Source organism: Panthera leo, chromosome C1 (genome assembly GCF_018350215.1).
Source record: "Panthera leo isolate Ple1 chromosome C1, P.leo_Ple1_pat1.1, whole genome shotgun sequence".
In the NCBI taxonomy this organism is placed as follows: Eukaryota; Metazoa; Chordata; class Mammalia; order Carnivora; family Felidae; genus Panthera; species Panthera leo.
The window spans coordinates 141,194,450-141,211,061 of NC_056686.1; the positions used below are offsets into that span (position 1 = coordinate 141,194,450).

General features: G+C 38.1%; 1 protein-coding gene across 1 annotated transcript in view; it reads right to left on the bottom strand.

Annotated features, from left to right (window-relative positions):
• Positions 1-16,612, bottom strand: part of NEB (nebulin) — a 223,788-nt gene that overhangs the window by 14,809 nt on the left and 192,367 nt on the right. Inside the window, exons 126-137 of the mRNA XM_042948758.1 lie at positions 16,383-16,487; positions 14,892-14,996; positions 13,539-13,649; positions 13,003-13,113; positions 11,814-11,927; positions 10,972-11,076; positions 7,770-7,874; positions 7,121-7,225; positions 6,354-6,446; positions 5,011-5,103; positions 2,240-2,332; positions 1,656-1,748 (exon numbers count right to left, since the gene is read on the bottom strand). Of these exons, the coding sequence (XP_042804692.1) occupies positions 1,656-1,748; positions 2,240-2,332; positions 5,011-5,103; positions 6,354-6,446; positions 7,121-7,225; positions 7,770-7,874; positions 10,972-11,076; positions 11,814-11,927; positions 13,003-13,113; positions 13,539-13,649; positions 14,892-14,996; positions 16,383-16,487 (1,233 nt within the window). The remainder of the gene's footprint in view (positions 1-1,655; positions 1,749-2,239; positions 2,333-5,010; positions 5,104-6,353; positions 6,447-7,120; positions 7,226-7,769; positions 7,875-10,971; positions 11,077-11,813; positions 11,928-13,002; positions 13,114-13,538; positions 13,650-14,891; positions 14,997-16,382; positions 16,488-16,612) is intronic.

Here is a 16,612-nt window from a genome sequence, read left to right on the forward strand (position 1 = left end):
ATTAAATATACATTTATGATTTGATTTGTATATTAAAAAAAAATCAGAAGGTCTGGATCTGTATTCATGGAATAGCTTGTTCAGCACAAGTATCAAGATAAGATTGCTTTGGGTTCCAACAGTGAGCTACTTTCTTTTTCTGTCCTGTGTTTATCCAGATAGGATCTAGGTTAAAGTAACCACTGCTCCCAAGCAAGAGCCACTAGTTCTGCATGTGGTCTCAAGTCCTATGTCTAGGACTTCTGCTAACCCAGAAGCATCAAATAACAAGAGTTCTGAGTAAATAAGAGCTATGGTGTTTGGGTTTTTTGGATATCAAGGAACTTCAAAAGTCCCAGTGGCAACATAAAAGTTGAAAAAAGAAGGAAAGGAACCAATTAAAAGTTTTAAGGGACTATTATAGAAGGTATAAAATGTTAGAATCAAATGGTAAGTAAAAGACGTGAAAACAGGATCCAGTTGATGATATTAAAAAATGTTAAACTCATTATTTTAAAGGGACTAATAGTGAGAAGTTTGTTTTATAGAAAGTTGTTATTATTTTTAAAATATGGAATTAAAGGAGCTTTCTCCTGAATACCGAGCTAAAGTTTTCTTGATTGCGTTTGACTCGCTCCATCTCAGGAGTGACAGGAAGGGGGGTCCCCTTGCTCAAGTTCTCTTTGTACAAAATCTGTGTGCACAAAACCAACAATCACATCAGCATGGACCCATCTTTTAGGTAATTAACCTTCAAATTAGTCTTTAAAAGTATTTTTGTTTATTTTCATAATGGCATGAAATAGGCCTGACCAACTTTAAGAAATAGAACCAATCACTTTGACATTTCGTCACACACAGTAGGATGTCTGTCTCTAAGTGGCATTAATAGAGACACAGCTGCCAGGCTGCAGGCAGGAGTCACTAATATAGGTCTTCTCTCAAAGACAGAGGTATTAGGCCTGATCACATAGTGTTCAAGTTCATTGAAATTAATATCCATAATGAGTTGTTGGTAATGCTAAAATAGGGAACAAGAGAGAGAGAGAGGTTGGGGGAAATAAAATAAATATTAATAAGTATTAGAAGCTAAATAAACATTAGCTTTCAATGGTCCTTAAGCTATTCCAAAGTAAACCTCATTTATATCTGATGTGGTACACAAACTAACTGAGCCACATTTCTGAGTTACTGTAAATTGTTCTGTCGTCTCATGAATGGAAATATTAAGAGTCACATTCTTCTACAAAAGGCTACAAACACAAAAAAATAACATCAAACAGAGCCAAAATAAGCACAAATAAAATTCTAATTAACACTGACCTTTTGAAAGGATGTTAGATTTTTACTTTTGACTTATGCCACAACAGTTAGAAACACTTATTGTTATTAAAGGAGGATTTGAGAGGGGAAAAACACAGAACACTGAATATTATGGGTTTTTAAGGAAGTGACCAATAGTTATGTTTTAGGGAAAACAGTTAAAAATTTCACACCAGAACTCAAGTAACTACTAAATTAGATTTGGGTTGAAAACTGAGGTAATATTTGGTATCATTATTTTCATTATATGAATTTAGTAATTTTACAGGGAGAAAAATCATATGTTTGTAATGTGTTAAAAATATTATTTTAAATAAGAATTAAGGGATTTTATTTATGCCCCTAAGAAATACCGAGCTAAAGTTCTCTTGATTGCGTTTGACTCTCTCCATCTCTGGAGTGATAGGTGTTGGGGTTCCTTTCCCCAAATTTTCTTTGTACAAAACCTGTGAGATACAAGAAAGCACCCAAAAGACATTCAAAACAGGCACAAAGATTAAGGAAGGGAGAAAATCAGGGGCAGGGAGTTGGTGTGAAGAGGGAATCTTTTGGTGAGTAATTAATTTAGTAAGGATAATGGTTTTCCTTTTTCTTCACCACTTTAATGATGAAGTCTACCATGCTAATTCTGGGGATGAAAAAGTACATTGGTTATAGGAAATGAGTATAATGATGAGGGATCTGGTGTTAATTCTCCATACGGTAATTCAGACCTAAGTATCCATACTTGTCAGTCACTAAAAATGTTAAAGTACCATCAGAAAAGTGAGTCACTATGTTTAAGTCCAGATGGTTTTGGTCAGGTAATAACACGCACACGCACACACAGGAGTGTTAAGATGTTACTTTAAAAAAAAAAAAAAAAAGGATAATGGGTTATTCTGGTAAATTTTTAAATGGGGAAATAGAGTTTCTTATTTGATATATTTGTAAATACCGAGCTAAAGTTCTCTTGATTGCGTTTGACTCTCTCAATCTCTGGAGTGACAGGGGTTGGAATGCCTGTTCCCAGGTTTTCTTTGTACATAACCTGTAGGAGATAATTAGCCAAAAAGGTAAAATGACCATGAATCCTTTAGATTATAGCCACATGTGTGGGCTGTGTGGTGGAAACCCCTAAAAACAATCTGCTTTCAGATAAGACACTCAAGGGATAAGCAAAAGAAACTCCACAAAATTTTATGTTCCCTCTTCAAAAGTAGTAATTTTACTACCTTGAAGACTACTTTACACACAAATGTGTAATTTAGTACACATTTTCTATAGTCAACACTTAATACAGTCCTAAAATTCATTAAAAAGTGGTAATAAATTCAACAATGAGAAAAATCTAACCATTTCATGACATTTAGTATCAGTAGGTCCACGGTAGATTTGTACTTAATACATAGGTTATGTGGTTTAAAATCTTATAATCATGTGACACACTATTCTTTCAGGTTTATTGAGAATTTTGTTTTGTGTTTTCTACTAAAAATTCCTAGGCGGCACCTAGTCTGTAGGTGTCCTTAATATGACAAGATTTAAACAGTGTGTTTTTTAGGAATTCTTCCCTTGAAATTTCTACTGATGACTGTTGGATCATGTAAATTACTAGTTTTCAAACTGAGGGATGTCCCTATTTTTTAGGGGTCATATCAAAGGTCTGTAAATTTTAATGAAAAGAGCAAGGAACTTCTTGAGCCTCTGGCCTCCTTCTTTACCTTCTTCCCTCTTGATTAATGTTAAGAATTGTCAGCCTAAAGAAATGAATGAATTCTTTTTAAATAAATATATCCTATGGTGTAGTTGAGCATGGGTGGGGTCAACATGAACAACGTGGGAGTTTGTGTCACAGATTAATTCTGAAAATCACTGACAGACTAGTGGTGATATCTTTGTTTTGCTGAGAAACTTTTAGGGATCTTTAAAAATCTACCGTGTTAGACAAACTTGTGTTTCTTTACCCAGCAAGGCAGCAGACCTGGTCATGGACAACAGAACAAAACGTAACCAGAGAAAGACAGGAAGTTGTAATCAAAAGTGACTAAAGGAGTTTTCTTCGACTGGTGGTCACAAAAATCTGGATTGAAATTTGTACCATAAGGAAGCCAGAGTATAAGCAAAGAGTGAAAAGGGAGTGAGATCTAAAGAATATGAGCAGTTTGCAAGAGAGATATCAAGGGTCTCCTAATGGCAATGAGAGTTCAGTCCTCCAGAGACCAGCAGAACCTATAAGACCAAGGTCGTCACCTTTTATTGGCCATCAACTATTTCCCAAGCTCCACAGTGTCTCTTGCTAGTAGCCAGCTTTTGCTTAGAATCTGCTTACAGATGGGAAAGCTGAGGGAGTGAGCGTTTTTGTGCACGCGTGTGTACGTGCACACAGTGTTGGGAGGTGGGGAGGAGAGGCTAGGCTAGCCTGATAGAGGTCAGGAGAAACATATGCTTAACCTGATTATTTCAGGTGTGAGGGACGACCCCCATCCCTCACACCCTTCCCCCACAGATAGACACTATGCACAGGTGCCTGAAATTCCTATACAGAACATGCTCACTATATGTCATTGTGGGTAGATAAATGACAGCTGGCACCTTAGAGACACAATGCATTTGCAAGACAGCAGACGATACAGGGCAAGAGATCTTGAAAGGGAGAGGAGAAGGCTGCATAGACTTCACAAGTCTACCTAGAGTTTTCCTGGATGGGGGAGAATAACCTGAGGTGCATACTCACGCAAAGATATATATAAGAGTAACACAAAATCTTATATATATAATTTTATATATATATATTTTTTATATTTTTTATATATTTATATATATATAAAAATATATAAATATATATTTATAAATATATATATAATATATATAATATAAATATATATAATATAAATATATATATAAATATTTATATATAAATATATATATTATATATACATTATATTATTATATAATATATATTATATATATTATATTATATTATATATATTATATTATATATATAAATATTTATATATATAATATAAATATAAATAATATATATATAATATATATATTTATATATAAATATATATATATAATAAATATATATATATAAATATATATATAATATATATATATAAATAAATATTTATATATATAAAAATATATATTTATATATATAAATATATATTTATATATTTTTATGTATTTTATATTTTTATATTATATATTATATAATAATATAAATATTATATATATAATATTATATAATAATATTATATATAATATATTATATATATTATATATATTATATAGTATATAATAATATATAAATATTATAATATAATATAAATATATTATATATTTTATATTTTATATTTTTATATAAAATTATATATAATTATATATATAATACAATATATATGCAATTATATATATGTAATATTTTGTATTTTTATATTGATATCTTTTAACTCACTTGAAATCATTCTGATAATCTTATTACTGCTGGAACTTTTTACTTTAGAAACTGCAGGCATGATGATTAATCAAGAAGCCAAGTCCCTTCTGCTCCTTAATTATGTGAAGACAGAAGTTTCTAATCTAGGATGGAGGGAGGGAAATTCACACCCTCCTCAAGGCATGGGAAGCCCTTGGTAGGAGGAAGAAGGGATGGCAGAAAGGTAGGTAGCAATTGGGAGGTGGCTGGTTGCACAAATACATGCCCAACACACGGGCCATTACCGAGCTAATATGCTTCTGTGTCTCCTTGACACGTTTTACTTCAGGCAGGTCAGGGATTGGCGTTCCTTGTCCAATGGTTTCCTTATACTTCACCTGCAGATATAAAAATGGGAACATGTGCATGTGTTTGGTTAGTAGCTCTGCAGTTTGTAAAGTCACAGTTTAAATAATACAAACTCTACACTTAGTGTGGACGGGGACCCAATCTGATGCTGGGTCGGAGAACAATTATGGACAAGGACACTTGATCTCTTTCCTATCAATTAATGGTGGGGTGAAGGAGGAGTCCATACTTAGACTGTAGCCCCTCATCTTTCCGTGCACTCCGATGTTCTTATGCCCAATAGTTCATTTGGCCAGGACAGATATATTCACATGTATATATCTAGGAAGGTTGATTTTTTTACTTTAACATATTCTATTTTCTTACAAATGACAAAAAGTCTCTCCTAGACCAAACTTTAGTCAGGGTCCTCTGATTCCTCTTTCCAATCAGGCCTCAACTTTTGGACTTCCAAGTCTGTCTCTGTATTTGCCCAAATTTAGCAAGAATCCTTTAGCCAGAATCCCCCTACCCTTGGTATCTCATCACTCTTGTTATCTGACCAAATTCCTTAGCCCACTAGGCAAAGTCTGGTCCCCCTCGCCTGCTGCCAGCAAGAATCTGGTTAGGTAGGTTCAGCCAGAACCCTCCCTACCCCTGACATTTTCTCTAAGTTTCTGTCCTCCCTCTGCCTCCTTACCCCCCTGCCCTGCTCCCACCCCCAATTATAAATCCTTTTCTTTTTAAAAAAAAAATTTTTTTTTTAATGTTTATTTAGTTTTGAGACAGAGAGAGACAGAGCACGAGCAGGGGAGGGGCAGAGAGGAGACACAGAATTCGAAGCAGGCTCCAGGCTCTGAGCTGTCAGCACAGAGTCTGACGTGAGGCTCGAACTCGTCAACCACCAGATCATGACCTGAGCCAAAGTTGGGCGCTCAACTGACTGAGCCACCCAGGTGCCCCATAAATTCTTAGCTTTCCTTGCAGTGTTTGAAATTGAGCCCAGTTCTATACTCTGATCTCTTTCTCCTATTTTAACAGTCCAGACTAAAATCTGTTTTTACGTCTTGAACCAGCATCTAGCTCTGGTTTGCTCTGATACCAGCCTCTCCATCTCCTACACATAACCTCCCCTCATGACACCTGCTCAACACCGCACTGACTGTGTGACGGTGCTCAGCACAGGCACCCATTCCAGCAGCTCCTGGCGACAAAGGTTCTGAGGGCAGCTCAGCCCTCAAAGTAAATTATCAAAGGGAGGCAGAAGACACTGCAGGTGAGTTCATGGAGGCGTCCTTACCGAGCTAATGTGGTCCTGTGTTTGCTTCACTCTCATCATCTCAGGGGTCTTTCCGATTGCCGTTCCCGGAGAGACATCCTCTTTATATAAAACCTGGCCATTCACAATCAGGACAATGTTACACAGAGGAAAAGAAAGCCCAGCGATTCCTGGAGGAAGACTAGGAAACATGGCTTCTGTGAAAACAAAAGACCCTAGAGAATGTCCTTAGCAAGGTACCGGAGTATCTGACGATCTGACATCTGCATCAGCATCAGTAACTCCTACCATATATACAACACGGATAACTTTCCAGATCTTGAGAGCTCTTTTAAGATTACCGTACTGTATTAACACAGGATGAGAAAAACCAGAAAAATGTTGATTTAAAGAAAACCCTCCCATATGAAACACAAAATCCGTTAAAGAAGTGTGAAGTCAGTTATTCTGGGAAGGAGAACAAAAGAAATCACAATGTCAAAAAGAAATCACAATGTCAAAAAGAAATCTATCTTCATGGAACAAGACAACACACGTTACTCCTCTGGGATTAAAAAAATTAGGAAGAAAGAAAAGTTACTGTGTTAGCAGATTTAAGTTGTTATTTCTAATGGTCCCCGGCGTGATGTTTTTAGAGCAAAGTATGGGAAATTCGATCAAATAACCGCTGGTATTAACTGGGGAGGTTAGATGTTAATTGTCTGAATCAACAAGAGGCTAGCATATTTCTACAGAGGAGAATGGAATTATTCGGTTAGCATTAAATGGAAAATAAATAGTAAATATACCGAGCTGAAATTCTTTTGATTTTCTTTAACACGCAGTATTTCTGGCGTGTCTTGAACAACTGTAATTTTTCCTTTACTGTTTTTAAGGTCACACTGGTATTGGAGCTATGAAGAAAGAGTAAACATCTTGTTAAGATCTCAACATCTTAAAATATATTTTAAATTGTCTATATTGTGTAAAGGAAGTTAAAATCCAAATTAAAAAAAAAATATGTATGCCACAATAATCATGGTCCGATAGCCAAAGGGAAATTCTTTAATAAGAATTTTATATAAAAAAATTTTAAAGACGCTAAAATTTGTAAAGTATCAAATTAAGTTTCTTAAAAATGCATCCCTTCCTGAATCGATTTTGAAAAAGACCAATGTCAGCACGAATGGAAGATGGAGACAGTTCACATGCAGTGGCAAGAAGCTACTAACACAGTAGCAGGTGGGTCTTTCACGTTATGATTTGGTACTGAAATATCAGGTAATCCCGGAGCAGAATGGAGCACACAGTTCCTGGGCCACTGGTGGGAGTTGTAAAGGGCCACCGCACAGCCCCACTGCAGGGGGATGGCCCAAGTGTGTAGGCCCAGAGGCATCCACAGTGCCGGCCTTATCCCAGGGATCAGTGGGCTGGGTCTTAGATTCAATAAAAACTTACAAGGCTGAAGTTCTTTTGGTTCTCCCGGACTCTCTGCATCTCTGGAGTGTCCAAAACAGTCTCATAATAGGACATGCACTTCTCTGCATCTTCCTTGTACTTTTTCTGAGAATAGATTCCAAGAAATAAGGATGGAGAACACCACAGGAATATGGGCCAATGGGACCTAAAACTGCCCTTCCTGCTCAGTCAGCAGAAGGAAAGTCCTTTGTAGGTTTTTGACTATTCCTGGATATTAGGTTGTTCTAAAGCACGGCCCTCTCTGGTCAGTGAGTGCCATGCCTTTTCTTTCTGGGAGAGCTGAGGCTGGGCATTCAGTAAGACCCACTGTCACGGCAAAGATGGCAGAAGGAGGCCCTCGCTGGCTGGCCCACCGAGGAAGGGGACAACCAGGCTCCTGGCAATGGGGTGCCTACTGTGAACTGGATAGGGAACCAGCCAGGAGCCGGACTTCCACAGGCAGGGAGAGAAAAGCAGGAGGGTTAGGAGCCATCAACAGGCCTCTGTAAAGCTGGCCTTAGCTGGTGACAAGGAGATTTTTGCTGAGCTGATGTGTGGCTGGGGTTCCTGGCCACAGGATGCACCAGGCAGGCAGGACCAGCAGGTACTTCCAGAATGTGGCTCTGATGCTGCAGCACTGGGGGCTCTGCTAAACAGCATTACGACCAACTGACTGGCCAAGGCTCTGAGCTGGCCTTCACCTCTCTCAGGCTTTCCTGCCCCTGCCGAGCCTTTGGTTGGACACTGTGCCCACAGGTCTGCTCTTCTGCCAGATACCTATACAGTCAGTCCCTGCAACAGAACTGACTCACTTTGGTTAATCTCTGCAGCAGAACACATACTCTGCCTGAGAACCAGATTTTTCTTTTATTGCTTGTCACTAAGTCCTTTCACTTTTCTCTCCAGCTTTGTTTAGCTCCAGTTTCTCCCACTTTTCAGGGAAGTTTGGGTGTGGCAGAAAGGCTAGCTACTTTTGCAAGGGGATAAAACTATTCTTTGTACAGCTCTCTCGTCTAACTTGTACTACACACACATTATGAATTACATTTATATGTTGAAAGATTTAATTTCAAAGATGATAGCTGTTTCAGTCAATAAGAGATTTCAGTTTAGATTTTTAACAGGAAGCCAGTTAAAACAAAGATTTCTGGAAGGAAAGAACAGTTCGTCACATTCCCAGTTCAGGAAAAAGTAACCTGAATGAATTTTCTTAGTTACACAAATGTAAGGCAAAGAGTTTTCTTTCTTCTGGGAAAGGGGTAAGACCAGTCCTTCTTTTGTCTTTTCCTTTCTTTTATTTTTTTAACGTGTATTCATTTTTGAGAGTTAGAGTGCCAGCGAGCAGGGGAGGGGCACAGAGAGAGGGAGATACAGAATCCGAAGCAGGCTCCAGGTTCTGAGCTGTCAACACAGAGCCGGATGTGGGTCTCAAACCCACAAACCGTGAGATCATGACCTAAGCCGAGGTCGGGCACTCGACAGACTGAGCCACCCAGGTACCCTTTTCTTTTCCTCTTATTTTCTTAACATTGAGCAAAAGCTGCCTTAACTGCTTGGCCAAGCTAGTGATGGTCACTAAGAGGGGTGATCAGTTTGTATTTGGAACTTAGGGGTGTTGTGAGAGGCAAGAGTCCCAGATCCCTGGCATTAGGAAGTATTTAGTATATGGGGCACCTGGGTGGCTCAGTCAGCTGAGCGCCAGACTTTAGCTTGGGTCATGATCTCACAGTTTGGGGGATGAAGCCCCACATCAGGCTCTGTGCTAATGGCTCAGAGCCTGGAGCCTGCTTCAGATTCTGTGTCTCTCTCTCTCTCTCTCTGCCCCTCCCCCACTCGCGCGCTCGCGCGCTCTCTCTCTCTCTCTCTCTCTCAAAAATAAACATTAAAAACAAAAATTAAAAAAAAAGTATTTAATATATTATCCTGAATTTGTGGGTCCATTTAGACTGTTTGCATTAACCCCCAAGTATGAGATTTAGAAGTTATAAAATATGTACTTTTCACTGGAAACCAAGAAGCAATTTTGTAGAAAGCACCAGCACTACTACATCACTGAAAGGTAAATACTAATTTAAATTGGGAGGGAAGTAACTCGTCTGGCCATATTTTATGCCTTGAGGAACTAGCAGAGGAAAGTCCCAGGAGAACAGAGTAAGTGATTTAATTCTTCCCTGGAAAAGGCCTGCACTCTGGGGTTTTCTTGAAAGATCAGCAGTGTCAAAAGGCTCAAGGTTATACAGCTGGCAAGCCTCTCACAGCCCCAAGAATGCTGACCTCCCCCAATGAACACAACATGGTAGTTTGGGGCCCATATAATTTTGTTAATAAAATGATTCCCCACCCATCCCCAAAACAAAAGGTTTATTTCTCCCATTTGAATATATCTATTTCTTAAATAAACAATTCTCTAGTGATAACGATTTTTCATGTCTAATTTTATGATATAAAATTATATGTTGATAGTATAGGATTTAAATCCATAATTTCCCTGACGCAATTGGCCATTGAGAGATCACCTGTGACGACTGAAAAGAAACAAACAAATAAAAACAGATTTCCAGGGCCTACATCAGGCTTAGTAGCTTTAAAATTCCAGGGTGGGACTAGGAAAATTATATTCTCAGGTGTTTATAATGCATAGCCTAGTCAGGTCACCACAGCTTTATAACTCACTGCTCAGAAGACAAGCAAAAATTCTACCTTGTAGGTTCTTAAACAAATTGCAGATCCCTGATATCACTGAAAATGAGAGCAAATGAGGGTATATCCTGGTCTATAAAAGAACTTCTACTTCCCTTCATTTCTGTTTGTGGGAAGATAGTTATCTCTCATGGGAAGAATTGGGGTTAGATTGCATGGTTGGTGTTGATGACCTATTTCAATCTGGTTAAGGAGACTGATAATCCAGATAGGGACTGTCTACTTTGTTTCTTCCAGATTTGCACATAAATTTTACATCTACATTATAGGAGATTTTACTTGTTAAAATACTGATTCATTAACATGGGTGGTACCATGTAAGAGTTTGTCAGCACCTTAAAGTTCCCTCCCATAATCTATTTTAATTTGGATACAGCAATCTCAACTTCTCTTTTGTTGGGCAAAACTGTGTTTTGAAAGAGGCTGCTTAGGTATTCATGGAAAGACTTTTTTGTTCCTCACACCTGGGGTCTATGAGTGATATTCCAATGAATGTCCTTACCTGGCTTGAAAGGTTCTTGACTTGCTGGGCATGAATGATCTCTGGAGTATCAACCACAGAAGTGAAATTGGCTTTTTCCATTTCTGCTGATTGCTTATACTTAATCTGCAACAGAGCACCCCAAAATTGGGTAAATGTTTACAATGTACATGTTTGTTGATTTTGTTTCATTACGAGGTGGTCAATATTTCTTTTCCAAAAGGATTCATTCATTTGAGATTCGATATTTTTTCCTATTGTGTTTATAGCTTTGTATGAAAGACAGAGTCAGAAAGGTTGAGTCCTAGCTATTGAAAGACTTACTATGTAATTTGGCACAGGGGCTGGGGAGGTAAGAAGTAATGGGAAAGGAGCAAGATGATCAACACATAGTAAGGCATGGATTGTTTACATATAGAAGAGCTGGGAGCAGGACAAATAAGCAAAAGACAATGTGAGATGTCTAAAAACTACGTTTAAATTTAGGTCTTGAAAGGAGGAAAAGAAAGAACTCCCAAAATAGTCTAAACAAGGAATTCTTCGTGCTGAATGGGGGGTGAATTGATGAACAAATATAACCAAGATGTCAGAATCTGCCCTAGCTCCAAGTTCCCCAAGTTCTACCCTTTGCTCTGAATGTCTTCTGTGGTTATAGACTCAGAAAGACAGACAACCCCTTTGCAGGCCTGGCATAGGGTTTCTGATTCTTATATTAGAATGGATTCCACCAGGCAGATGTTTAAAAATGCCACTATATACATATGACTGTTATTGACCAAGTCAGATAATAGAAGGACAATATGTGTTGTTGTAATCACAACTTTTTTTTTTTTTCAAGATTGACCTGAAATAATGACACTGACCTGACTGGCAATATCAGTAGCATTCCTGGCCCTCATGAAGTCAGGAGTTTCATTGGCCATGGCATTCAGACCTCTTCCTTTGACTTCCAGCTCCAAGTCTCTCTTATATTCTTTCTGTAGTAGCATTAAAAAACAGTTACCTAACTTTCACGACTAGGTAGTAAATGTATAGCATGAAAATAAATCCACATAATATACCATTTCTGTTACTAGTGTTCACCTTCACCATTCCATGTGGTCAGAGGCAATAGTGACCACAGAAACCCAGAATAGGAATAGAATAGGAAGCAGGAATAGAATAGGAAACTATTCTACTCACATCAACATGGAAGCCTTCCTTTTAAACACTTTTAGCATTCTCTACTTAGAAAATCGAAGTACAGGGGCACCTGGGGGGCTTAGTCAGTTAAGCATCGGACTCTTGATTTCAGCTCAGGTCATAATCTCAGTCATGAGGTCGAACCCCATGTTGGGCTCTGTGCTGAGCATGGAGCCTGCTTGGGACCCTCTCTTTCCCTCTCCCTTTACCCCTCCCTCGCTTGCACACACACACACTCTCTCTCTCAAAACTAAATAAATAAAAAGACAACCAAAGTATAAAAAAAATTTTAAATTTGGTCTGCTACATAACTAGTTTTGAACCTAGGTGCCCAACACTCCAGTATGGTATTTTAATTTAAACAAGCTCACTGTGGGTGCCTGGGTGGCTCAGTCAGTTGAGCAACTGACTTCAGCTCAGGTCATGATCTCACGGTTTGTGAGTTCGAGCCCAGCGTCAGGCTCTGTGCTGACAGCTCAGAGCCTGGAGCCTGCTTCTGATTCTGTGTCTCCCTCTCTCGCTGCCCCTCCCCCACTCATGCTCTGTCTGTGTCTCAGGAATAAATAAACATTAAAAAAAATTTTTTTTAAACCAGCTCACCAAATGGATTGTGGTTAAATCAAATAGATCTATCTGTCTATCCATTTATCTATCAAATAGGTAAATAGATTATGATAGCCACTAGATACAAACTTATAATATCAACTCATCAGAAATTGAGATATCACTTATTTAATGGTTAATAACCATGTTAGATATGGAATTTGAAATTCAAAACTCTCTTTTTCTCTCTTCCTTTTTCAGGGTAACTTGGCTTGGAGGAAGAAGATGCTCTGTTAATTATATGCATGCAGTTGGCTGTGGGCCTACCTCATTGAGGATTTGAGTGGCGTTCTTTGCTCTTAGCATGTCAGGTGTGTCTTCCATTTCACTGAGACCCTTCCCACGGATGCTTTCCTCTAGATCTTTCCTGTATTCTTTCTATATCACAAAATAAAAGCAACATCACTGACAAGAAAACCTGGATTGTTCCTCTTAAATAAAGAGCCAAAAAAAAAAAAAAGAAAAAAAGAAAAAATACCCTTCCAATTTTAGATAGTTACAGTTTAGTGATTAAAGATATGCATAAAGGCAGGGTATAAGCTTCATCGGTTAATACTAAATATCAGATAAGAAACTAGACATTAACAGGATGCTAAGGTAAGCATATTTTATTAGGTATTCAATTAAAAAATGAGAAGTATTAACGTGGGTAATAGATTAGATGGTAATACCAAACACATGTGAACCCAACTGGAAACCCGCGAAAGTTAGGTAGTGATGAACTTGCTAGAAGGAACATTGATGAGTGTCATTAGTGCAATTATTGGGATCAACAGGGAAAGAAAAGACCAAGTGGGCACTACCTCGCTGGCTATTTTGGTTGCATATTTGACATGTAATAAAGCTGGCGTGACCTCCAGGCCCGTCAGGTTTCTGCCTTTAATGGACTCTTCATAATCTTTCCTATATTCTTTCTAATGTGAGTAGGAAGGAAACACAAATTAAAAAAAGAATCTTTATCACAACTTATTTCTCAAACCTAGGAAGAAAAAAAGATTATAACATTGACCTTCTATGTATGGCCTTTTAACTGGATCATAGTTTTGCTAACAGTCACACGTTTGAAATGAGTCTGATTATTCTGGAAATTCTTTGTCTACAGCAAAAGAGACTCAGCTATTGAAAAGCCCTGTTGGGCTCCTTGTTCACTTGTCAAACGCTGTGACTCAGGCGGCCCCACTCCCTGCTTCACAATAGGGCAGGACAGCAGAAGGTCACAAGCGCCATCAGACTCTGAATCCATTGTCATCTCTCCCCAGGCAACAAAAGATTTTACTTCTGGAACTAGAAGTAAGTGACGGGAAGATAACAATGCAGAGGAAGAAGAGCCTGAGGGCACCAAATGCAAATTTGGCCTTTTTAATTTTGATAGGATTTTAAATTTACAGAAAAGGTGCAAGACTAGTACAAGGAACTCCCACAAACCCTTTGCCCACATTCACTAATCATATGAAACTATGTTTAACTTTTGATTATTTGGCCTTCTATATACCAGAAAGCTCTGTAAAATGCTACTTTATTAACAACGATTTATTTTTATAGTTGGAGATATGCCCCATGGGGGAAGAGGTAAAATGCAATCCAAAATAAGTCTGTTTCCCAGTGAAAACAGACTTCCTAACATTCAAAATAAGATTCCATTCTTCTCTGCTATTGGTTAAAAAGGAAAAAAAAACAATTTTTTTAGATGCTTCCGGTTACATTTCTAAAATAGGAAATATGGCATCTTGGCTTTTGCTGTTTTGATAAACATCTTGATTACTAATCTTTTGTTTGGTTGGGGTTTCCTATTAAGACAAGAGCAATCCAAAGCCAATGGTGGGTCTGTGCAGAGGGAAACTCTTCATTTGTCAAAGAAAAATTCATATTACATTCAATATAATTTGTTTCAGAGTTAGGAGTAGTTTGCTATGCTCTAAGGCTATGGAAATGAGAGTTGAAATAAAACATATACAATAAATGTTTACTATTCAGAATATTTGTTATAACCGAATCATAAGATTTCTGAGATGGAAAAATTTTAGTGACCACATGTCAGTAAAATTTCCGTCATCTACAACTTTTGGATAACAGAAGGCTGGACACATTTGAGGGCAGAGTTTGTTTTTAACAGCTTGATGTATGTTTGCTGTGTGGTGTGTTTTTGTAGAACTTACCCCACTTTGCATCTGTTGAGACTCTTTGGCGGTGATGTACGTTGGTGTTTCAAAGTCCAACATGGGCTTTCCTCGTTCCTTTTCATACTTTTCTTTGTATTTCACCTAGTGATGAAAAGCCTTATTAGATATAACTCCTCTGATCAATTCACAGACAGAGGCCAGTTTAGGGATAGTTTGTAACTGATACATTTGTCCACCTGAGTGGCACCTCATTGCCACCCAAAACAGGTTCCTGTAGTGTTTCAGATCTAGTACTTTTTGTTATTGCCTGGGAGAAAATACCATTACTGTCTGCAAGGCATAATAGGATTTATGTTCAATCCAAGGAGACGAAAGAATCACTGCAGAAGAATCAGCTGAGAGAAGAAATGTTGAGGAAGGAAATGCATGGGGAAAGCCACCCATAAGATGAAGGTTGGACAAGATCTGGTATGTGTAGATGTGAACATTTTAACCATAGCATCTAACCATATTTCTGAGAAATATCTCTAGATTTTCTTTCATAAGGACTTTTATCAGAGACCTGGGGTCCTAATTTGATAGCTAACACACACAACTTTATTTATATGTCAATAACTGGGTCGATCATAACTGGTCACATATTCAATGCAGTCAATATAAATTCATATAGAAATGAAAACTACTTTACATGTTGGATGACTTAATAAATTTGACCTTCACAAAAGACCCCTCTGAGCTATTTTACAAATACAATGTTCTCATCCTCATTACATGTGATTAGGAGTGGGGGCAGCCCATAGATATTCAGAAATTGAAAGTCAGAGAGACAGAGGCCCTTGTTCACAGAGCATCTTAATGGCAATGCTCAGTCTCAGCAATCTTGCTCAAAATAGAAAGCTGGGGATGCGGGCTGCTTCCCAGATGACACGAAGACACTTCCAGTAATTTAGCCCTCTTTGTGAATGCCCAACAAGAAACCTAAATAATGCTAACCTAAATAATTTGTGATATAGGAAGTCGTGTGACAACAAACTTCTTCTCTGAGTCCTTTCTTTTGAGAAACTTTATTTTACAAATTTTGCAATTTCTTAAATACCCTCAGATATTTCGGTGGTATATCTGATCAGGTCACTTCTCTGCTCAAAATCCTCCCAAGGCTCTCTATCATCATTGTAAGGCTTACATCCTTAGTGGGGGTGTAGACTTGTGAGGGCACAGTGGGGTTGGTGTGAGGGGTCTGTCCCCCTTGTAACATAATACGCATGCTTCCAGCCCCTGTCAGTAATCTGAATAACACACATTGCATACACCGGCACCGTGTCTCCAATACACGTCGATGCTCTTATTTAGAACATAAAGTTTTGTTTCAAAACGCCGCTAAATTCCAAGCCCCCTTATATCATTGGGCAGTTTTCTCCAGCAATGGTTATTAAAACTGTAACTACCATTCTGAGGGGGAATCCATGAACATTTTTGACACTATGGCTGAACGAGCATCAGGACAGAAGGCGGTCTTGATTGACTTACTATACTCTGTAATTCTGTGGCCTCCTTTAGATGAAGCTGCTCCAGATTATCTGGTATTGTGTGGTAGTGGCCTTTACTCTTCTCATAATTCTTCTTGTACTGGTACTGAGGGGAAGGTGGCATAAAGGCACATTGAGAGAAAAACTGCTCAGCATTTCTGTTTTTCCTCTTTAGGTTAGACATTTACACAGCAGCAGCATCAAGACCAAATTAAAACCAGCAAACAGTAA